At 40.0% G+C, this 26,814-nt stretch overlaps 1 protein-coding gene across 2 annotated transcripts in view; it reads right to left on the reverse strand.

Annotated features, from left to right (window-relative positions):
* Positions 1-26,814, reverse strand: part of SIGIRR (single Ig and TIR domain containing) — a 52,256-nt gene continuing 25,442 nt past the window's right edge. The window contains exons 5-11 of one of the 2 annotated variants that reach the window (XM_042465632.1): positions 25,098-25,228; positions 22,055-22,198; positions 20,824-20,967; positions 18,827-18,929; positions 18,066-18,216; positions 9,037-9,211; positions 1-745 (exon numbers count right to left, since the gene is read on the reverse strand). In XM_042465632.1, coding sequence (XP_042321566.1) covers positions 552-745; positions 9,037-9,211; positions 18,066-18,216; positions 18,827-18,929; positions 20,824-20,967; positions 22,055-22,198; positions 25,098-25,228 — 1,042 coding nt within the window. In that variant the 3' untranslated portion in view covers positions 1-551. The remainder of the gene's footprint in view (positions 746-9,036; positions 9,212-18,065; positions 18,217-18,826; positions 18,930-20,823; positions 20,968-22,054; positions 22,199-25,097; positions 25,229-26,814) is intronic. The other variant, XM_042465642.1, reaches the window with a different exon arrangement.

Consider the following 26,814-nt stretch of genomic DNA (forward strand, 5'->3'; position numbering starts at 1 on the left):
CGAAATGCCAGGAATAAATTCTTCCAGAGGATGGCCACATAGACCAACACCCCCCCCACACACACACAAAATGGATGCTGGCCATGAAAGCCTTAGACTTCACATTGATCCATGTTGAGCTTATGAGTGACCACAACCCCAACAGCCTTTTCAAATTTACTACTGCCACTCCAGGTGTCCACTGTCTGCACATCTGGATTGCTATTGCCTAAATACAGAACTTTATAACTGATTATGATTTTGTTAGTTTCTACCAGCTCTTCATTCTATTGAAGTTATTTTGAATTTTATACCTATCTGAGGTATTCATCTTATCCCCTCTGGCTTGGTAATATCTGAAATGTTGATGGATTTCCCTTTATCCCTTCATCTAATTCTCCTATGAAAGGAATCATTGAAGTCTTGAAGATGAAGAAAGTCAGGCCCAGGACATAGCCATGTGGTCTCCATGCAGTTGTTTTGAATTAAAGAAAACAAGTGGAGCAGATTATCTTTGTCAAAGAACATGATTCTAAGAAAGTGTGTGAGTTTCTCAAGAATATCCCAGTATCTCATATATCATCTTCTGTCACGAGGCAGTAGAAGTCTGTCCTTGCTCCATAGTTGCGAGATCCCAAATCAGAGATGTCTATCTCACTCCTCTGGTTTTCCCCAAGTTGTAATTCTTCCACTGCACCACATGGTGGACCATCAGGGCCAGTTATACGAGGCACTGGGGGGCCTTTGAAAATAGGCCCTCGGACACCTGCAGCACAGGAAGATAACAATTAGTGGAGGTGGAAGACAGAGCAGAATGATCGCACTACTCTGCTAAGTTAAATATGATTTTAGAATTACTGATATTACAGGTTGAGGCTCCCTTATCCAGAATTCTCAAATCCAAAATGCTCCAAAATTCAAAACTGTTTTCATGGATGGCTAAAATAGTGATGCCTTTGCTTTCTGTTGGCTCAGTGTACACAAAGTTTGTTTCATGCACAAAATTATTAAATTATTTAAAATACTGCATATAAAATTACCTTCAGGATTTATGAAATATAAATGAATTTTGTATTTAGAGTTAGGTCCCACTCCAAAGATATCTCATATATACACAAATATTCCAAAATCCAAAAACTAATCTGAAATCCAAAATACTTCTGGTCCCAAGCATTTCAGATAAGGAAGACTCAACCTGTATTATTACTCCAGCAAAGTATCCATGGGAAGGATGTTATCTACAGTTCAAACATAGTTAATATCATTTACAGCTTCCCACAAACAATCCTGCAAATTGTAATCTGCTCAGGATGCTAATATTCCTTTTACAGACTCATAGATGTCTTCAGAGAAAATGTTATTAAGCCAGTTTAATGACCAAACTACATAATATACAGGAGACATGCAGTCAGGGGTCAATTTAGACTGAAGAAAGAGCCTGTGGGAAAGGGTTAAAAACCTTCCCCTCAGAGTCTGTGCTCTAATCAGAGCTAGACTCCCATTGTTACTTTTAAGCAAAAATAGAAATGTCAGAAGATCCAATTATGGCTCTTCCACATCTCATGTGGTTTGGTCCTCAGCTGGTGATTTTAAATTTATTTTGGATGTTTTTGAGTACGGTACCTTGACAAAGGCTAGATGCATGCAATGGGCCTGAATAGTTCAACACCTAGGGAAGCAGAGGAGCTTTGGAGTCAAAAGGAATCACTCAATCAAACCTAGAACTGAGAATTAAGTTCCTTTCTGATGTACATTTAATAGCAGCTTCGTCAACAGATCATGTTTTGTAAAAATATAAGCAGAGCAGGGCTGGGTCACACCAAAGGCCTACCTAGTCAGCATTCTATCTTTACAGTGCCCAAGCACCTATGAGAAGGATGTGAGTACATTAGCACCCTTCCATTTCAGCTGCTATGTAACGCAACTCAGATGGCAGTTGGATGTTGGGCACCACTTAATGCAACAGAAAAAGGAGATGCAAGTTCATCTGTATGATACAATCCACTGGCAAGTTCTCTTGCACACATTCATCTGACAAATGTGATCCATGTTAAGAGTCACTCATCCATTCAGTCATCCATGAAGTGCAATTTACTCAGAAGAACTTCCCACTGGAGGGGACCACCCCATGTTAATAAATGGGCTTGGGAGCTATTTGGATTTCCTCTGTCTTTCTCCAGCTATCATCACAGGGCATCACAATTGCCTCAGCTCTATTTGATTTTTTTCTGGGCCTGAGAACTGTGATTTTCTTTGTCTGTTCCTCCACAGAAGTATTTTTCTCTTTGTATTTTATGTGGTGCTCCTCTTTATATCTTTTAGAGATTTCATAAGACAATAGCATGCAAACACAAATGGATCAATGATCATTTTTGCTCCCTAAAAACATAATTCTCTCTACCCCCACTCATTTTCCTGCACCACGCTTGTCTTCAAAACTTCTGATTTGATGCTTTTAGCAAACCCTCTAGTTATCCAAAGATATCTTTTCTGAGAGGTGCCAGCTTATTTATAACCAGTGCTAGACAAGTATAAATACAAAATAATTTTGCTGCAATTCATAATTACCTCATTTGGTATACAAATCTGTCCAGTTCACATAATGTTTGGGAGCATTATGAATCAAACACACACACACACACACAAATCTACACTGAGTTCTTCTTCAGCTTAGAATGTTACATGAAATTCTGACAATGCCTGGTCAGCATTTAGGCCAGAAGCCAGATGCTTTGCAGGCACATGCCCAGGAATTCTGTAGTGTTAACCATCCTTTCTCTGTAAAACATTCATTGATTACCATGAAATATGTGACCAGGAGACCCAACCAAGCACCTCTTGATTCGTGAATGTCTTTTATATTTAGGATACTACATCCTCTTGATTGCCTCATATACAGGATTTTGACTTCCTCCACTTCTAGATCTAAAATCGTACCTTGTTCCTGAGTGTGTTTATTTGGGGGTGGAGATTCTGAATTCTGAACACTTCCTTATGATGGCTGCTAAGGGGTGGGTGCAAGGCAAATGAAACCAAAGTATAATTCTCAAGGGCAGTACAAAAATACTTATGTACACAGTATATTTGTGCCAGGTGATTAGCCAGGAAAGAACTTAGAAAACATATTTTTCTGAGTATTTGCTAAGAAAGCTTGTAAATACTAGGCTGATTACAGTTCAAATCAAAGGACACAGGCTCATAATTGCAAACAAATAATTCCGTTTTTGAAAGCTGAGAGAAGGAAAAGAAGATATGGATACCAAAGGGTTCTTCAACTACAGCATAGAAGTTTGGGTGTCATTTCAAAGACCTAAGGAGTGGAACAGAGGAGAGAAGCTGAAAACAGCCTTCCACTCTTGATGAAATACTCTTAAACTGCATCACTTTCCTTCAGAGTAGAAGCTTTAAAAAAGTGGATTTATATCCACAAAAGCTCTTCCAAAAATAAAAGCCAGTTAGTCTTAAAGGTAATGCCACATTTTTTTGTGGGAGCTTTCTTCCCATTTCCCCTTCCTTCCTCCTTTTTATGCTACAAGAGGCTAACATGGCTACAGTACTTCTTTGAAGAATTAGGCTTTCCTTGAGAGAATGGAAGGTCTTCCAAGTGATCAGATTGGTCTTCAGATCCGGAGAGGGTTTTCAGATCTTGAGAAGATGGAGCCCCAAGTAACCTAGCATGCTCTTTTACAGAACAGCTAGATGAAGGAGGAAACTTTCCCACAACATGCATGGTGACACTAAAACCAAGCCTATTAAGGACCTGACGCACACACCTTCCACAAAAAAAGCCCAATGCTGCTGTCTCAAACTAAAACAAAAGCCCAGCCAATCTTGTGATTTTTCTCCATCCTCTGTTCTTTTCTTGACAATAAAACCATAGAGTATGAGTAAGCCAGGTTTTCTGTTGCCACTTGCTCATAAATATTTTATGATCACTTAATTTACTTCACTCTTGTTGCTAAATTTAAAATGTATTGCTCTGCAAGCTAAACTTGTGTTAACAAATCCCCACTGTCAGGACTTGTTCTTCCAAACCTCTGGGGCTTCAGCCTGCAAGCACACTCCTCTCCCATTGATTCTCTGTACACATGCAATCCTATAGGCCTAGGAAAGCGCAAGAATTAGCCAGTTTCAGGCTGTGAGGCTGAAAAATAGCTCTTTGGCAGGTCTCTTCTTCTCTGGAAACTTTTATGATGGCAAATAAATAATAGAGGAGGAGAGGTCATTTATTTATTTATTTTTAAAGACGATATACCAGCCTTCAAATGCTGCTATTTTTGAGTAATGGTAAAACAAAAATATCTACAATGAATACATATTAATGATTACACACATTAATCATCACATGGCAAAATGGGAGAGCATTGAGCATTGCATGACTGCAATGCCAGCATCATTTGAAGTAAGACCATGGAGGGCTAGTTATCCAAATGGCATTCTAGACTGGTCAAAGAAAATGGTTTATTATGCTATTTGAAAGCCACAAAAACAGTATGTAATGGTGGAATTATCACCAACACTGGTAGACAACCAAGGTAATCAGATGCTGCCTAGCATAGTAAATTATTATATAATGAAGAGGTGAGGTCATCCGGAGGTAAATATAATGAAGATTGGTAAAGTGAAAGCTGTACTCAAGGCAATTGGGAGGAATAAATCCCCAGAACAGATGACATTTTATTAGAACTGCTACAGCCACACAGACAGAATAAACTTTAGTTTTAACTCAACTCTGCCAACAAATATGGAAGATAAAACAGTGACCCACAGATTGGAAATGAGCAATAAATACTCTCATCCACAAAAAAGAGACACAAAAGACTGCAGAAACTAAAGGACCATTGCATTAATTTCCCATGCAAGAAAAGTCATGCTTAAAGTCCTGCAACAGAGATTCCCACCATATATGGAGCGAGAAATTCCAGAGGTGCAAGCTGAGTTCAGGAAAGGAAGAGGCACCAGAGATCACATTGCAAAAATATAATGGATAATGAACTGCACTAGGAAATTCCAGAAGAAAAGCAGCATGTGCTTTATAGATTACAGCAAAACTCAAAGGCAAGAGATGTAAGAGCTGGATAGTGAAGAAAGCAGAGAGGAAGCAACTCATTTGAGATGTGGTGCTGGAGACAAGTGCTGAGGATAACGTGGACTGTCAAAAGGACAAACAAACGGATCCTAGAACAGACCAACCCTCATCTCTCTCTGGAAGCCAAGATAAATAAATTGAGGCTGTTGTACTTTGGTCATATCATGACAAGGAGTGACTCACTAGAAAAGACAATAATGCTAGGAAATATGGAGGGCAATAGAAAGAGAGGAAGGCGGCAAACTAGATGGACTGACTCAATCAAGGAGGCCACAGCCTTGAGTTTGTAGGACCTCAGCAGGGCAAATGAGGACCAGGAGTCTTGAAGGCCACCATTAGTCCAGGTTGTCTCAAAGGTAATTAACAACAACAAACTTAAATAATTATAACTGTTGTGAATTAAAGTAGTCATGTTAAGTTGGAAGCAATCATTACTTTAAAAGTTTAAAGTGCTTCGAGAAGCTTCAACTCTGCAAGCTGTACACATTTATTTCATTTGTTCCCATTGCTGCCTCTGGTAGAACAAGTTTTCTTATCTGTCTGTTGTTGTTTGTTTAAAATAATGAGGAAACCAATTTGCTAGAGTCAAAAGTTGGATGAATGCACACAGCATGAGCAGGGATGTATTTCAAATCACCTTCAGCCCTCTGGGAGAAACAAACTCTCATAGTAGCCTTAGCATTCTTAATCCAACTGAGGCCTCAACCTATGCATGTTAACCCAAAATGATGTTTCCTTGACTGAACTAAGGAAGTATAGCAGGGGTCAGCACCTGTAAAAGACCACATTAGCCCCTAGGAAATCTTGGAAGGTTGCACCTTCACCATTCCCTACAAAACAAAACAGATCCATAACATTTTTGCTACAAAATGCCCTCTAGGGGGCATATCTGCCATGTTTTTAGGCCCAAAGAGGCCCTTTTTAACAAGAGGAAGTTAATGAAAATCATTTCCTGTTCTGTTCCAGGTAAAAAGGGGCAAAAATGAAAACCCCTATCCCCCCATAAGGTATTTGGAAGCAAACAAATTTTGCATAACTTTTTTTTGAAAACCTGGAAGCCACAAAAGTGGCCTAAGGAGACCATGTGTCGCCCCAGATCACATTTTGCCCACCTTTGGCATATAGGATTGTAGCCCATGGGGTGAAACACACAGGAAAAACAAAGTGGTTTGTAGCTGCTTTGAAGGTGGGGCGTTTAGACAACACATGCCTAATGTAGGCTGGAAACAGGACCAAAGCCACTCTCCAGGGCTAAAAACAGGAGCAAAAAGAAGCTGGAAAAGTTTGACTCAAGGTGGAAAATGCACATCTTCACTGCTGCAAATAAATGCCCTAACACGAGTGCGGGGCTGTGTCAAAACAAATAAATGAAAGTTCAGCAAGTCCAATTGATGTAATGACAAGGTACACAAACCAGACAATCCAACATGGAAGCATGGGGTGAAGGGGACATGTAAGGGTGCTCTCCATGACTGTGCTTTGCCAATGTATCACTCGCACACTGATACACCGATGCCCTGTATCACTCACACACCAATGTGGCCATGCAATGGAATGACATCTGGCAGACATGGGAAGTACTTGGAGGTCACAAGCAGTGTGTTTGTGCAACAGTGCACATGTATGGTGGGGAGGCAACAAAAAAACTACATGTTTGCCCCACCCTTGGGAGTAGGCCATGCGGGCAGCTGGATTTCAACACTTTTTCCTGCCTATCTACTCCAGCCCTAAATCAATCAAAACTAGAAAACAGCTTTGAAAAAAACAGGCTGGAAGTAGCCAGACAAACCATGAGGAGATGGTGGCAGAGGTAGGACAAAGACAAGGCTTTTAAGGCTCATAATTTAATTATTTTAAGTTCCAGATAAATGGTGCTATGTTAGAGAGCAGTAATACACTAGCCAAGATGTGTTATTGAACATGGTGAGGTACTCAGACAACAATGTCTTGCCCATATTAGCTCATTGAGAAAAACCAAATGTGCTTCACTTCTTCAGTAAATAGAGCTCTCCCCACACACATAATTAACCTTCATGGAAGATTTAAGGTTAATATCTAGTACTTTGAAGTCCCTGAAGGTTCTCTCACTGCTATCTCAAATTGAGATACTACTTTTCAAGTTAGCAGAAAAGGTTTTATGTTTTAGACACCAGCTTTTTCTCTCTTGTCTCAGGTCTGGTACATCAAAGAACCATTTGAGGTCTTGCTAGCTTTGGAGACAAGGGCAAGACTAACAAACAGGTCTCCTCCTGTTGTAGTGCCTGACTGGAAATCTCTCTGCTCCTATGACCAGCTTGCTGAATTAGTTTAAGGTACTGCTGGAAAACATTCTGCTGTTTACTTTTGCAGAAACAAACATTTTCTTTCATGTAAATTCTTTTTATTAAAAAACCCCCTTTGTTGTGATGTTTTTTGTTGAGAATCTTTGGGCCCATTCACACTACAAAAATAACCCAGTATGAAAACAGGTTATTTCCTTGGCATTCACATTGGCCGAGAATGCAGTTGGTGCACTTGGGGGGGGGGGGGAGGCTACCCTAAAACCCACTTAAGCTGGGACATTCAATACTGGGATTTACCCCACATTTTCTTGAAAGATCCTCATCATCGCCAATATGAATGTGCTATCGAATTGATTTGGAATGCTCTGAATTGAAAGGAAGGGAGGGGTTTCATATGCAGGAGCAGAACATACACATGCCACCTGATGGTTGCCCTCCTACTTTGGGCAGCTTTCTGTCACCGCTTCCCTTAGCTCAGGGTGACCAGGCGTGGGATCAGGCATCAGAGGGGGATGGACAGAGATTGGTTGGCAAGGTGCAGGGGAAAAGCGACTAGGCAGTGGAGGGGCATGGGGAAGAGAGATTGGGTGGCATGGGGGTGGGGGAAGAGAGGTCCTCCTTTCCCAGGACCTGTCCTCCATTTCAACCTTCTGGACGGCCTTCAGAGTAAGGCAATGGCACCACCCCCCTTTCTGAACAAAGAAAAGCCCATGGTAGAGTTGCCATAAGTCAGAACAACGTAAACAGATGCCCTGCTTTTACAGGTCATGTCCTCCATTTCAGCCAGGAAGAATTCCAAAATGTCCCTCAATTTATATTGGAGGTTTTGCCACCGCTCTCTATGTGTGTGTGTGTGTGTGTTGTTTGCCTTCACTTCCAACGTATGGTGACTCTACAGCCAGTTTTCTTGGCAGTTTCTTCAGAGAGATTTGCCATGGCCATACTGTGAGGCTGAGAGTGTGACTTGTCCAAGGTCACCCAGTAGAAGAGTGACCAGTTGTTTTTGTTGTTTTTGTGTGCCTTCAAGTTGTCTTTGACTTATAGGCTTATGTCATGGGGTTTTCTTGACAATGTTTCTTCAGAAGGGGTTTGCCATGGCCATCCTCTGAAGCTGAGAGAATGTGACTTGGCCAATAGGTCACCCAGTGGGCTTCCATGGTTGAGTGGGGAATCCCAGTCCAATACTCAGGCCACTAAGCCATAAGTTCAACTTTCCCTCAGAGGTACCTGGGAAGGGGGGGTGCAGAGAGGGAGGATTTTTCTGTGAGGTGCTTTTGTTTACACGCACACACACTCATGAAAGGGGGGGAAGAGGGATGATGTGGATGGGTATCATTTGACTGACATTTAAAAAAAAACAACGATGGCATGTGTGAACAGCAGCAGGGTTAAAATGCCTTGGAGAGATTCAGTAACTCCATAATGGGAACACCAATCCGTTAATGCAAAAAAGTGAATGTGAATGCCCCCTTTGTGTCCCACTGTGAAATTACTTTTACCAGCGTAAATAACAGAACAAACAAACAAACAAAAAACCCTCATAGCAGTAGGATCAACAAGAGTAGAACCCAAGTGTATCCTACTAATATGCTACTCACAGAGGAAGGTTGTGTGCCTGGACAGGCTTACTTCAGAGTCATTATTTCAACAAATGGTGACAGAACTAAAACTGAATAGTGTCATTACCAGCATCTCCTTCAGGATGGGAATCTCCCCGGAAATCCAGGTAGTTACTGTTCAGGATCAACATGGGGTCCTTGTCTTCCTGGAGGTAGGTTTGTGGGTCTCCCCTGAGGCCTTGGTAGGAGACTTTCCGTGGGAGGCTGAGGCACAGTTCCTTCCAGAAATCAGATGAAGGCACCTAGAAGCAGCAAAGAACAGTCCTCTGTCATATGCTCACTTACTAGTCATATATACTATCTCCTGAAATATATCTCTTGGAAGGTCCCAAGAGCTCTGATCTGGGGAAAGCATTCTGTCATGCAGTCTATGAATATCTAGCTACCAAAAGACTGAAGTCAGGGAGATATTGTGTTTATTACTGCAGAGGAACCTAGTGTTTAATAAGCAGCATAGCCATTTAGCTTTTGTTTCATCTCCAAGATGAAACACATTGCAAAAATCCAAGAGGTATTAAGCGGCATTACTCCTGATGGAAGGTTTTCATAACCAGATGAAGCAACGGAATCTGCATTTCTTTTAACCTAGGGTTTTAGTGAGACTGTAAATTCTGAATTATTTTTTTAAAGCACCAAGAAAAAAAACCCAGAAGAACATGTGGGTAGTATTCAGTGAAAGCTCCAAAACTGGAAGGTGACTGGGCACAAAGCAGGGCTTCAATGCCTGCTGTAGACCCCTTTCTCATTCCTAGACCATTTTACCTTATTGTGATGCAAGCTCAGCCTCATGTGATTCTTTCTGTGAGAACACCCCGCTGCCAACCAAAGCCTTGCCAAGAAAATTCCAGATTCTTTGAAACCCCTGGGCTTCTGGCAGATACTAAATTACACAGGAAGTCATTCAATGGAACTATGCAAATTATTCATATAGCATATTCAGAACATCTACCTCTAGAGGACAAAGTGATATGGGAAAGGCATTAAAATTTATCTGAGATATATATAGAGAGAGAGCTCCCTGCTCAGAGTACAGTAGCATAACTGATTGGAACTCCTGCAGGGTTTTTTTAAACTGTTTCTTCAGGCACAAGGAAGAACTATGTTCCTTCCTGTATGTGGTTCTATTCTTTGTTGTTAATTCCCTCCAGCCTAACTAATCTAACAGTATGCCTTCCCTGAGCGGCCATGACTCAGATAGGTAAGATAGATGCATTTGTATTGGTCATACATAGGCTGTAATAAATATCACTGTTTAGATCTGCAGGAACTAAGCTGTAAATAAAATCAGGAATTTAAAAAAAACAGAAACATAATCAATATTAAATACCTCAGCTAGAAATTAAATACTATCAGAAGTACAACTAAAGAGCATCTCCCCCCCCCTCAAAATAAAAACACCTTTGCTGGCCTTTGTCCCTAACTATTGCACAAGTGCTTGAAGGATACATATTATGAACTGGCCAGTAAACAATCAATTATTTGAAATCCTGACCAATGAGAATCTATCTTCTGAAATCGATGGAGAAATTTACAACAGGTTTCCTCAGGATTTCACTGACAGGTTTTCCACACAGCTAGAACTGGGTAGCAAAGGCCCATACAGACTGCCAAAATAAAGCTGCTTCGGGTCACTTTGGAGGTATACTGTTTACATGATGCATGCATCCTAAGACTCCAGAAGCTGCGCCAAAGTTGCGCTCTGGTTCTTAGGACTGGATCATGGCTTTGATGTGGCTTCTGTACTCTTAGGACGCATGCATAATTTAAACAGCATACCTCCAAAGTGACCCGAAGCAGCTTTATTTTGGCCTGTCTGTATGGGCCTAAAGGGAATGTGTGTGTGTTACTCAGTGAAAGCAAACTGTATGCACTGTGCTTGATGCCACAAAGGACTATTCTTGCTTTTGAAACTAGATGTAGGTCCACCAGGTATTTAATTTGATTATCTTTACAACTTAACATACCACAGAATGATTTTAGAATGGAAATTCAAAACCAAAGTCATTCTAAACAATATGGTCACGTATTAAACTGGAAACTATTTTTGTGTGTTTGTGAATTATAGTTTCCTAACCAGACATTGAATCAACTGTCTCTTGATTCTACACGACAGTTTTGGGTGTCCTCCTGACCTCAAGGAACTGCAGGAGTTTGCTGTTACTGTTAAGCAGGCTAGAACTCGTTTTTGACTTTGGGATCATAATCTGTTTCTGATCTGACATATGGTGTTAGTGTTTGATGCAGTTCCAAAAATATACCTTCATAGCCTCTTCGAATAACATTCCAAGATGAGCCCACCCCGCCCCAATTTAGATGAAAAGAGAAACTGCATCCTTACATTAAAATTTAGCAAATTCAGAATAACTTCCCCATGCATGCCCAGAATGTCAAGGCACCATTTTTACCATTTACCAGAATGGCAGTGCAGCTGCCGACTACCAGAACTGGAATGCTGAAGATAATAACTCAAAAGTAATGCTAAGTTTAAAGATAGGTTCATCTTTTCAGGGGGCCTGGGCTACAGCTGAAGGCAAGGACCTAAGCTCCCTCATAGTTTATGCTTTAAAATGTCATTTTTCAATGAAAAATATAGCAACTTAAGAGAAAGTGAAACCTAACTAGTTATAAAAATAATTAATAAAAAGTCAACACAATCAAAGACCTAAAGTAAATTTTCAGAAATCAAAGAATACTTCTATTGCTGCTGTGGATGAAAAGGAAGCAAATGGTAACACTGGGAGCCACATCCCTCCAACACATGCAGCACTGGGGAGTGATGCGCTCCCACCAAAACCTGCTTAGCTCTAGAATGCTCCAATTGGAGGCAGGCTCTGTGGAAGCTAGGAACCCATACCTGTGACCCACAGAGAAGATAAAAAAGAATGTACTTCACAACTATAATAAGCTGTGTAGCCATAACCAGGAATAAGACAGGAGGACTGTTATTGTCAGTGTAGAGAAATATGGATAGCTTTCCCTTGGCAATCATAACTGGAAAACTGCAATTCCCTTTAAGAGGTTACATTATTTATGAAAAAGCTGAAAAGGAAAGGAAACATTGTACGGTCTTGACTAAAACTGCTAGATGCAGGAATATAGATAGGCATTCAATGTGAGAAAATGCCAGAATTTTTAGTTTAACTCTCTTATCAAAATTATCAAATTGGGCTCAGTGCTGTGTTATAGCAGTTTCTGTTGGTGTGTGTTTCAGCTGATGGAATAATAGGCAGTTGTGAAGTCAACTAAAGCTGCAAACTGCCACTACTTTTATGTTAAAATATATGAATTAAATAGACAAGCACAAAATTGATGTCTAGCACTGAACATTCAGCTTTATAGCTAGCTTGTTCTCCAGCAGTCTCCTCACACAATATAATACATTCTTCATACTTTAACAAGAGGTATTCACAGATAATTTTCAATGACATCCATCAGACTGAATGGTCTATAATTTGCAACTTCTCCCTCCATCTTTTGTAAGCGGGATCACTGTATTCACATTCTATCCTGATAGAACAGTTAGTTGTATTTACTGAATAAAACCACTTAGCCATAACAAAAATCTTCTACTCCCATTTTAGTATCTCTATTGGCTCCAAGACCCCATTGTGGTGTACTGGTTTGAGTAATAGACTGAGAATTGAAAGACCAGAGTATGAATCCTCATTCAACCATGGAAACTCACTGGGTGACCTTTGGCAAGTCAGACTCTCCCAGGCTCAGTGGAAGGCAATGGCAAATCTCTTTGAACAAGAAAAATCCTTAATGCCACTATAAATCAGAAATCACCTGAAGTCATAAAACAATAGCAAACATATTTACTAGAAACATATGTTGGAGGGAATGATTGTATCAGATTTTTAATTCCTGAATAAGAAATACCTAGTTTAGGATAGGGCATGGCTACAGAGCTCAGGACTGGGAGCCTATTGCTCAGGCATATACACCAAGAATCTTACTTTTTAAGAATATGTCTGAAGACACACAACAACAACAACAGCTGTTATATTTTAGAAGAACGGGGGAAGAAAAAATAGTACATAGGCAATAGCTAGTTCACCGATTGCGAAAAGGAAGCCATATGTTTATATTTGATGGCAGTTTTCACACACTGCCAAATGTTTTCTGAATGATAAAATGTTTCACTTTTTATAACTTTCCAAGCTCTCTTTGGGAGAGGTGGTAATTCTTTCAGCATCATATTAGAAAGAGCTCTCTTTTCACTTTCCTAGCCAGCTTTTATCAAATTACTTAGAATGCTTCATGTTGCAGGTCAAACCATTCAGCCTCTTTCTCAGTTATATTCTGAGTCTTCTAGCAACATGATTTGGTCTATGTTACTCTATAATATGACTGAGTAAGAAAAAGGGGCTTTGACAGTGTGCCTCCCTAGAGGGAGCAGGAAATCGACCTGCTCATGTTTGGAAGCTGGTGATGGCTCCATTAAAGAAATGACATCTGGACATGGTAGAGGTGGAAGATTTAGTGGTGGGAAAGTAAAAGAAAGATGTAAGTGAAATGTTCAAGAATTCCAAGATCTCATATTACCATAGAAAAATCTGGAGCTAGCCAGATTAAGTTCAGATTGGGTTCTACAAACATACACTATTTGCTCCAATGCTAATAACATTACTGTTTGGACACAGTAGTGCAAAATCATAATAAGAGGGTTACAGTGATGCTACAAGTTCCTCTTTATAGCAGCTCCCTAAATGAAGAGAACAAATGGTTATTAAACCTCCAATTTGTAACCATGGTTGCAACAATCATTGTTCTGGACACCACAGTTCAAGGATATCAACAAGATGGAACAGGTCCAGAGAAGAACGACCAAGATGATTAAATGTCTCAAAACCAACTCTTCTGAAGACTGATTTATGGAGCTGGGTATGTTTAGTTTAGAGAAGAGAAGCCTGAGAGGAGACATAGTAGCTGCCTTTAAATATCTAAAGTGAAGGTGTAGCAGATGGAGTGTGCTTGTTTTCTGCTGCTCCAGAGACTAGGACACAGAGCAATGGATTCAAACTACCATAAAAGAGATTCCATCTAAACATTAGGAAGAACATTTTTTTATAAGAGCTGTTCAGCAGTGGAATATATTGCTTCTGAGAGTGGTGGACTCTTCCTTTTTGGAGGTCTTTAAAAAGAGGCTGGATGGGCATATTTGAGGTGCTTTAGTTGTACATTCCTGCATGGCAGAGGTTTGCTCTTGTGGTTCTTTCCATCTCAAAGATTCTATGACTCTATGATCTATAATGGAACTGAGAATGTAAGGAAATCAGAAGTGTAAGCATGATGGCTCTACTTACAGATAAGTCCTCCAGACTTTAGTGGGATTTAGAATCATAGAATAGTGTTGGAAGAGACCGCAAGGCCCATCCAGTCCAACCCCCTGCCATGCAGGAAATCCAATCAAAGCATCCCTGACAGATGGCCATCCAGCCTCTGTTTAAAGACCTCCAGTGGAGTGTGTTCCACTGTCGGACAGCTCTTACTGTCAGGAAGTTCTTCCTAATATTGAGATAGACTCTCTTTTGCTGTAGCTTGCATCCATTGCTCTGGGTCCTAGTCTCTGGAGCAGCAGAAAACAAGCTTGCTCCCTCCTCAATATGACATCCCTTCAAATATTTAAACAGGGCTATCATATCACCTCTTAACCTTCTCTTCTCCAGGCTGAACATCCCCAGCTCCCTAAGTTGTTCCTCATAGGGCATGGTTTCCAGACCCTTCACCATTTTAGACACTCTCCTTTGGACATGCTCCAGTTTCTCCACATCCTTTATAAATTGTGGGGCCCAGAACTGGACACAATATTCCAGGTGGGGCCTGACCAGAGCAGAATGTAGTGGCACTATCACTTCCTTTGATCTAGACACGATACTTTTATTGATGCAGTCTAAAATTGCATTGGCCTTTTTTAGGCTGCATCAATAAAAGTATAATGTCTAGATCAAGGGAAGTAATAGTTGCTTCCAGGAAACTATAAACAAGATTATATCACCAGAAGAATGCCCATTCTTCCCCTGTCTTTGGACAAAACTCTAAGATTTCTACACTGGAGAAAAATACTGGGCAGTGGGGGGAGGGGGAATGCAAGTAGTGTTTTTTGAGGGCTCAGAAGCTAAAAGGCAACTACATGACACCAAAAACCAAGGAAGAATTGCTATGGCCACAAACATTGTCTGCTTTTCCTATGGCTTCTGTTTTCTGTTGTAGTGCCAACTTCATGAAAATATTTTGGGGGAGGGGAATAAAAAAGCACCTATATTATACAAGTTAAGTACATTTGTGAGAAAGAAGTATACACTAAGCTTAAGAAGAGAATTTTGGTTTTGTTGTGAAATTATCTGATTGATTAAAAACAACCCAATACCACAAGTGTCACTATTCACCCACAATGAATACAGCTAGGTGTCAATCAGGAGAGGGTAATTGGCAGGATCTATTTTTAGCCTAATTTCCAGCTGAAAATTAATGAGAAAATGCACTCTACCCTCTGTTTTGCATTTCCTGCATTTTCATCTGAATTTTGGCATGGTAGTTGACAGGTAGTGGAGTGTAATAATAGGGAACCATAATATTTTTGTAGGGTTGTGAGGTATTTTAGTCATTCTCATCTCACCACAAGACCTTCAAATATTGTGGAGGCTAATAGGGCTTGTAGTTGGATGATGGGCCACACTTTTGCCAACACTATTGTGACTATTGTGGTGGCAAGGAAGGAGTGAAATAATGTCTGCACAAAGCAGGTAAAACACATTTCCAATTTTTTCTTGAAAACCATGGATGTTAAAACTTAGGCTTTATTCTAAGTCATGCTCAAAGTGTCACGGTCCTCTAGAATGTAAACAGTTTGGTGTCTGTTCCATTCTCCTCTCCCTCTTGGCCAGTTCTTACAATGGCCTTGGCAACTTTCACCTCTGTTCTTGTCATATTTGACTAACTGGGAAAATGAAGCCTCAAATCTCAATAGTAAAGATTTGGTTTTGAAAAGCAGAGAGCCTTGGGTGGGAGGGAGTGATGTGTATGTACACACACATACCAAGTGAAAGGTCTATTGCAAGCAAGAGGTTGATGTGTACATAGAAAATAGGAAGAAAAGAAGTACCAAAGATTCCCTCAGCTAAAATATTCTTGAAAACATATCCTATTGCTAGACTGTAGCAACTTCAGGGGCTTTGAAAGTCCTGCTCTGCAGTGTGCCTTAAGAAGTCAAGCAGTTCAGGCAAAAGCACAAACACCCATTCAAACAACTGAACAAAGTATAGCAGCAGTTAACACCCTGTTTTAAAAAGGCAGTCCCAGGCCTTAAAACCAGCTCATTTCAAAACAAAATCTGCAATTCTTGTAATTCTGCAAATTATATTCAAACTATCCCGTTCATTGTGATTTGATTGATTGCAATCAACTTTTTAGACACCCCTCCATTCATGGTGCCTTAGCTCAGTGAGACACGACCCATAAATAGATTTCAATACCGCACTGTTCTCAGCCTCTGCCTTTGTCACCTTGACTGTGTAGGACTTCTGTGCATTGAATAGAAACAGAAAAGTGTATTGCAACCAAACCATGCTATTCCAGTCTTCTGCACTGGACACAGAGTCTGGTCCTCCTGACAAAGTCATTTGCCAGTCTGGAGAACCAATGAAAGTGTCAAACAATGCAACTTCAATTGCACAATTAAGAAAGACAAAAGAGACAAATTAATCTGTATAGCCATAATGGAGATATCCAAAAAGGGTTCTAGAAGAAGGCAGTGCTTAAGAAAATTGGGCAGACATTTCAAATATGGTTTGCTTAGCACAACATATGAGAGGACCTGAACTCAGACAATGTGCTCTCCATATTTCATTTGCATTTGAATCAGTATTTTGCAAACACAATATGACCTTCTGTTTCTCAGTAAAATAGAATTGAACTTAGAAGAAAAAAAAGGAGATAAAAGTAAATGTCTGAGTGTCTCAGGTTGTAACACATATTATCATACAATTTAAAGAACCCCAACACAGACATTTCCCCTCCTGAGTTAGAAGACTTCGTATCTTGGAGGAAGAAAAAACATCTGATGCATTTTGCTTTTTCCTTGTAAAATACTGATGGGTTCTACCACAAGGCACTAAGGGAGCTCATGCTTTCTCCAGAAACTGCTTGCATATCCCAGTAAAGGTGTACAATCTGCTTTCAGAAGGATGGCTGAAGTATTCCTTTAAACATCATGATGTGTAATTATGAATCAAGATCATGTTACTGTCCATTTTGTACCAATATGAAAACAGAAATAACTGTAAATCCGAAGTCTTTGAATTGCTAATGTTTCTCTGTAAATACCCACCTTGAAGAAGAAGATTGTATTTATTTCCATCTTTTCTTATCTATAACTATCACCTGCCCTTGTACACTTCTTGCTTTAAAAGAATGCTCCTGGGTGAAGTGTATACAACAATTCTCATTTCTCAGGTTCTAGTGCCTCCCTGTGGCCTTCTGTTTGCTTCTGTAAAGCCAAGGCATCAGAAGAGAACTCTACTTTTTCATTTACATTTTCTGCAGTGCTTGAGGACATTTCACACTTGCCTGCAATCTCAGGAACACAAAGAGCTGCCAGTGTGGTCTCAGCTGGATATGCAAAGGTGCTGTTTGCATGTCACATTATACACACAGTACTAAATGTCTGGACCAGATTCACTAGTCAGGCAGATAAAGAAAAGAAACAATAAGCAATAGGAGGTCATGAAGAATTAAAACAGGTATGTTTGGATACATCTATAATCTACTGTATTGCCAGTGATATCAATTCTCTGAGTCCCAAAGAGTAGCAAAATGGACTTGGTACTCATTGTTGATGGCTCCAGTACTTAAGGAGTAGGAATTTGCCCTTCTCTGAAAAGAAGTTACTCCTTAAGTATTGAACAGCTTACTAGAAATTTTTTAAAAAGTGGTTAAAGGGAATATTGGATTGCCACTTCCATCATCCCTCAACATTCACTATGCTGGCTGGGGTTGCTAGAGCTTGCAACATGGCATTTGGAGGCCCCATGTTCACCTCTGAAGAAAAGGAACCAAAGGGTTGAGGTTACACCTTTTCTCGGCACAACTTACCATAGAACCAGCACGCCACATCAGCAAGGTTACGGCACTCTTGTGCTGTTTCAGCAAACTAATGGCCGGATGTGCTATTTCCCGATACTGGCTCTCAAAAGCAATGAAGATTGGCCTTCGAGACAGTTCCAGCAGCCTCCAAAGACCTTCCCTGCAAAAACAGAAAACTGGTTTAGAGAATCATAAGCAAAGTTTTCATTTCCTCCTACAAAGTTGCATTTCAGTTTCTCAGAGTCCAGTCAAACTACAGAAAAGGTGTTGTACCTGATCTAGTTACAATACAAATAGAAACATTTATTAATTTTACTAACAATAAAGGTGTCCAGCAGGTTGTTTGAAGAGTACAATCTAGTCTAGACTCTTCAACTTCACTTTTCAGACACACAAGAAAGATTTTGGGTGCTGTATACAGTAAATCTACCCCAAAGCCACAGTAACTGGCTACATTCAGATGCTACATTCTCTGATCAACCAACCACACTTTGGAAGATCAAGAATGAACCACATGCTCACATTCATCTCAACAAGAAATGCACTAGATTCTCATATTGTGGTGTGAGTGTTCCCTTTAAATCAAGACCAAATCACATGCTGGAATCTTGGTTTCCAAAGTTTGCTCAAATGTAGTAAAATGCATGTTGAAGATCATTAATTGTTCTATTAAGCCAGGCAGTCAAGAGGACAGAGCATGTATACACATAGTTTCTTTCCAAACTGGTTTGGAGGATTAGCAATTTGTCTCTTGTTGATACTCCAGTTACCTGAAATTATTGTTACACCACTCATGTTCCAGGTATGCATTAGAGAGAACCACAATGAGGCGTCGACACCGGCTGACATTCATGATCAGATCTGCAGAGGGTTCTGAAAAAGAAGAGGAAAACTAAGGCCTGTTACAGACTGCCAAAATAAAGCTGCTTCAGGTCTCTTTGGAGGTATGCTGTTTAAATGATGCATGCATCCTAAGAATCCGGAAGCTGCACCAAAGCTGCACTCCAGTGCTTAGGAATGGAGTGTGGCTTTGGCGTGACCTTCGGATTCTTAGGACCCATGCATCATTTAAATATCATACCTCCAAAGAGACTTGAAGCAGCTTTATTTTGGCAGTCTGTAACAGGCCTAAGTCTCTTTTGTGAGGATGCTCACGACATATTCGCTTTGGTTTCAGCATTCACTCTGCTCCTGTGCAGGAGTGTATTAGCATTTTATCCATTAGCTCCATCTGAAGGAAAGGGCTAAGTCTCATGACAAACAAGTAAGCTTAACCCAGTGTATTTAGAATTTATCATCCTTCAGATGACACGGCTTGATTTGGATAAAAGTGTTGCCAATGGCCCTGCAAATTTCACATGGAGTTATTGTAACACTACAGTCCCACCTGGCTTATGCGGGGGATCCATTCTGGACCCCCACCCCCCCCATCCGCATAAGCCAAATACCGGGCATGGCTCAAGCCCCATTCAAGTGAATGGGGCTCATGCATGTGGTGGTGCGGCAGTGTGTGCATGCCACAGGTGCACACCCCATTCATTTGAATGGGACGTGCCACCCCTTGCACCCCGTGCACTCCCACGTGGCTTTCACCATATGCTGAAAGCTGCATATAACGTGGGCACACTGTACTTTCAATATCACAGCCCTCTGTGATATTGTTTTCAAGTCCAGTATGTTTTCAAGATACTGTACTGGACTTTTAAAAATAATTATTACTGTTATAGGATACACTATATAAAGCCCACCCCAAGCATCTGAGGAAGTAGACTCAAATCTACAAAAGCTCAAGCTACCATTTCAGTTACTCTCAAAGGTACTACAAGCTCCCTTAGTATATATAAAGCACAGAACAGATACGATTTTTTAAAATCAGCTGGTGGAAAGCATACAGCCCATTTCCATAGCACTATAATGTGCCTTCAAACAGGGAATACAAACACTGATACACACACACACACACACACAAGGAAAGTTCTAGTTTAAAGAAGATACAGTGCAAAATTTTGTGTGTGTGTAAATTTTTTTGCACTGCATCTTCTTTAAACTAGCACTTTCCACTGCAGGTGTAACTATGGTCCTACCTCTTCAGAGGATCCTTCTTCCTCTCACTCCCACTAACATCAATTCATGCTTGTGGAATGCAACACAGAGATTTCTGGTTCAGTCTGCTTTGTGCATGTCCTTGTAAGACTACACAGAAACTAGGGTATTAATGGGGGCCACACAAAGTGTGGGGGAGCTGCATTTTCTACATCATTGCACTGCAGCTGGAAAAGGAGATGACCAAGGGAATGGTCTGAAAAAATGTGGCTAGCTGGACTCCTGACCAAACCAAAGTTGACCTGATGAGCTGTCCAAATAAAATATTACTTGGGACACTCTTAGATCTTAAAATAAATCATCAAACACAGTTTTATAACTTGAAGGAAATCCAGAAGGCCAACAATATAGCTATTGACTGACTGATCACTCAGTCTTCAGATACACACACACACTCTATATACACATATGTGAGAGTGGGGAGGCTACACAAACTCTCTCTCTCTCACACACACACACACACACACTTCTTGTGAAACATAGATTGCGAAACTTCCACAATGATGCCCTGAATGGGCATGCCAACTTGCATTCTGGTATCTCAATAAGATCCAGCATTGTATTTCATTTACATCTTTCCTGGTTCCCTTTGAAGTGGCATAGTGGCTGAAGTGGTGTTGGTCATTAAAATACATAGAATTTTGCCCTGGAGATGGAGACAAACCTGAGCTGGGCAGAATGTCCTTATCATCTAAAAAGAGCTTGTAGCCATAGCGATTCTCCAGGTGTGGCTTCACTATGAAGTTGACAAACTTTCTGTCATCTGTAGAGTTAGCATAAGACACGTAGGCATCATACAGCTTTCCATCTGTGCAGAAAGTACCAAGGAGAAAAATGTATCATAAGATATTCTGCCAGGAGACTGAGATAAAAAAGTTAGTGCTACACTGAGAATCTCTCTTGGAGGAAGAATGACTTTTGGCTATACTACACCACACTATTATAGCACTATTATTCCACTTTTATTGCTATGGCTGCCGCCTGTGGCATTCTGGAGTATGCAGTTAAGTGTAGCCTAAGAGCTGAGAATGCTAAACGCTGTTCCCTAAATTGCAAATCCCAGAATTCCACAGGGGGCAGTTGTTATCAGTAAAAGTGGAATAATAGTGCTATAACAGTGTAGTGCAGTATTGCCGTTTGACATTTTAGCTTGGAATAACCTTGGAAGCATGTAGATAAGAACATGACACAAAAGATAAAACTAAACTAGAGATTTTTTCATTCAAAATACAAACATTTCCAGAATAAAATAAACCATACACACAATCCCTTCCTCTTCTATACAGGCACCAGGAAGAGAAAGAATGCTGCTTAGATGCTAGACTCTGGCCCCATTTTTGAAGAAGCTAAAGAAAACTGGCTTGGCTAGAGCATGAAGATTCCACCATTTATTTTGTTATTTATTAAAATATTTATATACTGCCCTTTATCTAGATAGCTCAAGCAACATACAATAAAAATGAATCTAACAAATTTTAAACAGTAGGGAACAGCAAAACCCTCTGAAATGCCAGTGTGGTGTAGCAGTTTGAATATTGGACTACAACTCTGGAGACCAGGATTCAGATCTTTGCTCAGCCATGGAAACCCACTGGGTGACCTTGGGAAATTCAGTCTCTCTCAGCATCAGAGGAAGGCAATGCCAAACCCCCTCTGAACAAATCTTGGCAGAAAACTTCCATGATAGCTTTGCCTTAGGTTCACCAGAAGTCAGAAATGGCTTAATGGTATACAACAACAAAACCAAAATATTAATAACAACTGGATAAAATAGTTTAAAACAATTTAAAAGCATGTACATACAACCATTCAGCTCTGATTCATTTCAATACATTCCTAACATATTGATCACTCTTGGGCCAAAATGACCACCAACCCTTCACATCAACCCTTACCATTAATCTCCAGTTCTCCATGATGGTTCCGATACCAGAGCAGCACATTCAGACGGCACTTCACATATATCACAGTTGTGAACAGCAGCAGTGCCACAATGACAAGTGCAGCAAGAACAGCACCCAAATGCCCAGCAGTCTCTGCTGTAATGAGAAAATGCATTTTAAACAACATTTTAAACAGTCATACAAACACAACAAAGATAGAAGAAAAGCTAGGTTCTCTGATCTCAAAAAGAAAAGTCTACTGAGTAACACTAACAGCAGAAAAGAGGTATGCAAAAGACCAACCATCAAGAGATTACAATATCTATCAGAATAAGTAAACACAGTGATGAGAGGGATAAACAGAAGCTATAAAGCTAAGAGACAAGATCACTCCACCTCCCTACTCACAAAATGCATATTCAGAAATGAATCAAATGTTTTGGAAGGTATGATAGGCTTGAATAAAATGAATCATATTATACTCCAGAGTCAGATAAATTTCTTCATGTGTACATGTGGGTATCTCAGTTTAGACATTTTGCTCAACCATCTGGAAAGATACTATTTAAGCAAGCTACTTGCAGAGAATAACTTGTTTCAGAGAAGAGCCTGAAGCTCTGACTATAATACCAAACCTCTAGAAAATTCCCTTTGTCTGTTAGTGCCATCATGTGGAAATATCCTGTCATTGGGCTACTGGAGTATGTTGTCACAAGATTGTTCTTGTAAAGAGAGACCCTAAAGCCGTGATGGCAAACCTATGGCACGCATGTCCTCTCTGGCATGCCAAGGCATTTTTGAGGGCACACAGAGAGATGGAAGGGTTCAGGAACAGGTGCGCCTCTCCAGAAACAACAGCTAAAGCCAAGGGAGGGTGGGTGCCTGTTCCTCTTCTTCCCCCCATCCTCCCAGGCCTTCAGCTGTCTCCGGGGAAGTCCTGCCCCCAGAAGCCTTTGGGCTTGGGCACTCAGTCTCTAAAAGGTTTGCCATCACTGCCCTAAAGCCAGTATTTAGACTCACCCATCAGGTCTGAGTTTCATTTTTGGGTTACACTGCCAGAGATCCAGTAAATCTATCTAAGAGCCCTTTAATTATGCTACTTCAGTCAGAACACTAGCACTGTTATAACTTTCTCCTCTGATGAGAACAACCACTTTGGAAGCTGTTTATCTGCTTTCTGTGACAATTGGACATAGCTACAAACTCTCATATATGTTGCTGACATGGTACTGTTTCAGAGCATAGTGCTTAATAATTGTTTTAGGTAATTGCTTTAAAATTATTCAAATAATAAAATTATTCAAAGAATAAAAACAATTGTTTTAAAATTATTTAATGAAACCCACAGGCAAGTTCACCATTGTTATTGTGCCAAGATAAAAAAACACACTAAATGTATTTTTAAAACAAAGAAGCTAGATTGATATGGTATAAAAGCAAAAACTCAGTGTCCACAGCTAAAAAGGATTCTATCAAATTCTGTCATACAGTATGTGGACTAAAGCATGTTGCCCAACTGGGTTCTATACAGAAACTATGGACAAAGGTTGTAAGCAAAAGTGTGTATGTTGTTTTCCTCCCTGAAAAAAAGAAAAAGTAGGCTGATACTCAATATTCTAAGCTCCATTGAGCCTCATGCAACATTTCTGTGCTTTGAAGTCATTTGAGTTCAGAACTGCCCTCCTTCCAAACATGACTTTGACATTTCAAAGGTACCAAAACTAAACTGAATAGTAATCTCATAAAGTAGGTAAATGTGGGTCACTTTATGAGCTGAAGGAACAGTGAAATTGTTACACCACTAATTTTGCCCTGGATCAAACTCTATCCAATCCATGCCACGCACATCCTCCTACAGTCATCTACATTAGCCCCAAAGGAAGTTGTTTCTTATACACAAATATTCCAGGAGCAACTGGTCAACGGGTTGTTTGTCTGCTCCTGAAAGGAACATCTCCTTCTCCTCTAATACCTGAAAAATGAGTACTAAAAGTAAGTGTGTGTGATTGAGTTCTGGTAGCCAGGGGAATCACTAAGTGTGTGTGTGTGGACTGCACCAGGTGAAACCCTAAAGGGGTGATACCACTGTTTCCCAAACATCTGCCTTTAGGCAGAAATGGGCTGTAGAGTTTGCCTGCATCCCTTTAAAATGCTGAATGATGGTGTGAATTGGGCAAGGCTCAGAGAAAAGAAGAAGGCGAGGTCTCAGGCTTTTTTTAAAATAAATTAAAATTTTAATTTGAAAAAATTAAAAACTATTCTTTAAAAACAGTTTTTTGGACATCACATCTTACTAAAATTTCTCTTTAGTCACATGTAACAGTGTACATGTAAATATATTTAGACTGCATATGAAATCGTAATTTAAAAGTATAATTTTAATCTTGCTAGTTGTTTATGTCACAACTATTGCCATTACATTAGTGATATATAGGAATTATGATTTATAAGTAACATTAGTACAAAAAATACTAAGGATATGGTATAGTGTAATGTGGGAGGAGGTCAATGGGGGAGTGACACATGAGTTATCACACCAGGTGACACCAACTCTAGTAACGTCACTGCTGGTAGCCAATACATCAAACCTAGAGCATGCAACTGCAATATGCCAAATTGATTTTTCTTCAAATTCTTTGTTGCTGGTTTTCATATCCTGGCTTTTAACAAATTTTAATCTACATATTGTTTAATTGGTTTTTAAAATAGTTTTTGTATATTTTACTGATGGTTTTGTATGCTGTTAATCTGTTCTGGTTTTGATATTCTGTATGTCTTCTTGAGTCCCTATAATGGGAAAAGGTGAGTTATAAAGGGACAATAATAACTTTAGAAAGTTATGTTTATTACTAAATGGCACAAAACTGTTTCCAAGAGTGCTAACTACTCTATAAATGTCTACATCCATCTTTAACTATCGTTTCAGAGATACTAAAGGGCTTTCATCTCTTACACTGAATGCATTTAGTGACAAGCAGAATAATTTCTGAAGGACTTGTTTAAAGAGACTGTCTTTTCTATAGAGAGTTATCTATCCCATACATACATACATTACCTGATTTTTGTAGTGTAAAAACAGCTGAGTTGTTTCTAACCAAACAGGCAAAAACTCCATAGTTTTCTTCACCAGTCATATTGACCTCTAAAGAGCTGGAGACAAATATTTCTGTTGCATTGTCATTTAACCTGGGAGCAATAAGATGTAAGTTAGCATACTGTCAAATTTATTTTAGAAGGATAATAAAATCTGAGAACTTTCAAGGAATTTCAGTGAAACTTGGACAGAAAAGAAACTTAATGTGGTTCCATCTTATGTGGGTTTTAAGAAACACCAAAATGAAAGCAAGGAATAAGTAACAAGCTATCTCAACCCAGTATCTAACCTCTAAAAGAATCTAAGTTCTCGAAATACTGTCACTGTTTTAGTTAGTCAGTCTTTTTACACAAACCTGATTTCACATGCACTAGTAGAAATCTGAGGCCTTTCCAAACCATCTTAGAACTATGCACTTATCCTCCCAATTCGCGGGGGATCTGTTCTGGACAAACACACCCCACGACCTGAAAATATTGCAGATATTCAAGCCTCATTGGTTATAATGTCATGGGAGATCTTAATCTCTTGTTTTAAAGGGCTTCTATTATGAAGATATATGAAGAAATATATTATAGTTCCGTTCTCGAACTATTGCTTAAAGGAGCATGCAGATAGCTGCTTGCAGCTGGTGTACACAAGGACAAGCACTCCAAATTTCAATCACAGTTCTCGAGGACAGACTAGCATAGAGCAGAAGGCTAACACTCTGGAGCTGGGAGATTCAGAAGCCTCCTTGTCAGTTAAATTAGGAATAGGCATCATTGCCATCTCCTCTCCCTGCAGGACTGGGTCTCAAGGACCTCTGCATCTCTTCTCCATCCTTCCTCTTGGAAATGAAAGAGGTCAAACAGAGGGCAAGGCAGAGAAATGGTTCTGTTAGCCAGCAATGCCTTTCTGGCAAGCAGCAAACCTAGATACAAGAAACTTCTCAACAAATCTACTCTTCATGCCCCTCCTCAATCAGTTTTCTCCAACCTGACTCCTCACTGCCATACAACAAGCTTACCAGGTATTGGGAAGGAGTTCCTTTCCACCTACTTATTATATCACAACTTATTTAGCATCTGGGTGTTCCCTGCTATTTAACAGAAAAGTTAAGAAGTATCTGTATAATCATGATCTAAGTCTCAGGCACCAATAAGGATGTTTTGCCTGTCCCTCATCCTTGTGGCATCAAAAACATGCATTTTTATTTTTATTTTCTGAGACACAGCCGGTCGCTCCCTTATAGTTGTTTCCACACTCTCCTTCCTTTGGGCTTATGTGTACAATTTCCATTTTTGAAGTACAGAAAACACAACATCAACCTCACTCCACTAAGCTAACCCCCCAATACAGCAGGAAAAACCTTTTCTTTGGATTATATACAGTGCGCTCACCCCATACGCAGGCTGGCCATCTGTGAACTCAAGCTCATACAGATGGGAAGCTCCAGGCATTAAAATGGCACGTGTGCCCAAAGTGCACACACAGCTATAGCAAACAACGGGCCTGAGGCCCCGTGTTTTTTCTCATGTGCAGGGGGGGGTGGTGGAATGGATCCCCCACATAACAAAGGGTACACTGTATTTTGTAGTAAGATACCTTAACTAAAGAATTAATCATCAAGGTAAAACCTTTTTTAAAAGTCCGCCATTATCTTCAGAAGACCTTTAGTTTGGGAAACATAACTTTT

Source organism: Sceloporus undulatus, chromosome 1 (assembly GCF_019175285.1).
Source record: "Sceloporus undulatus isolate JIND9_A2432 ecotype Alabama chromosome 1, SceUnd_v1.1, whole genome shotgun sequence".
NCBI lineage: Eukaryota > Metazoa > Chordata > Lepidosauria > Squamata > Phrynosomatidae > Sceloporus > Sceloporus undulatus.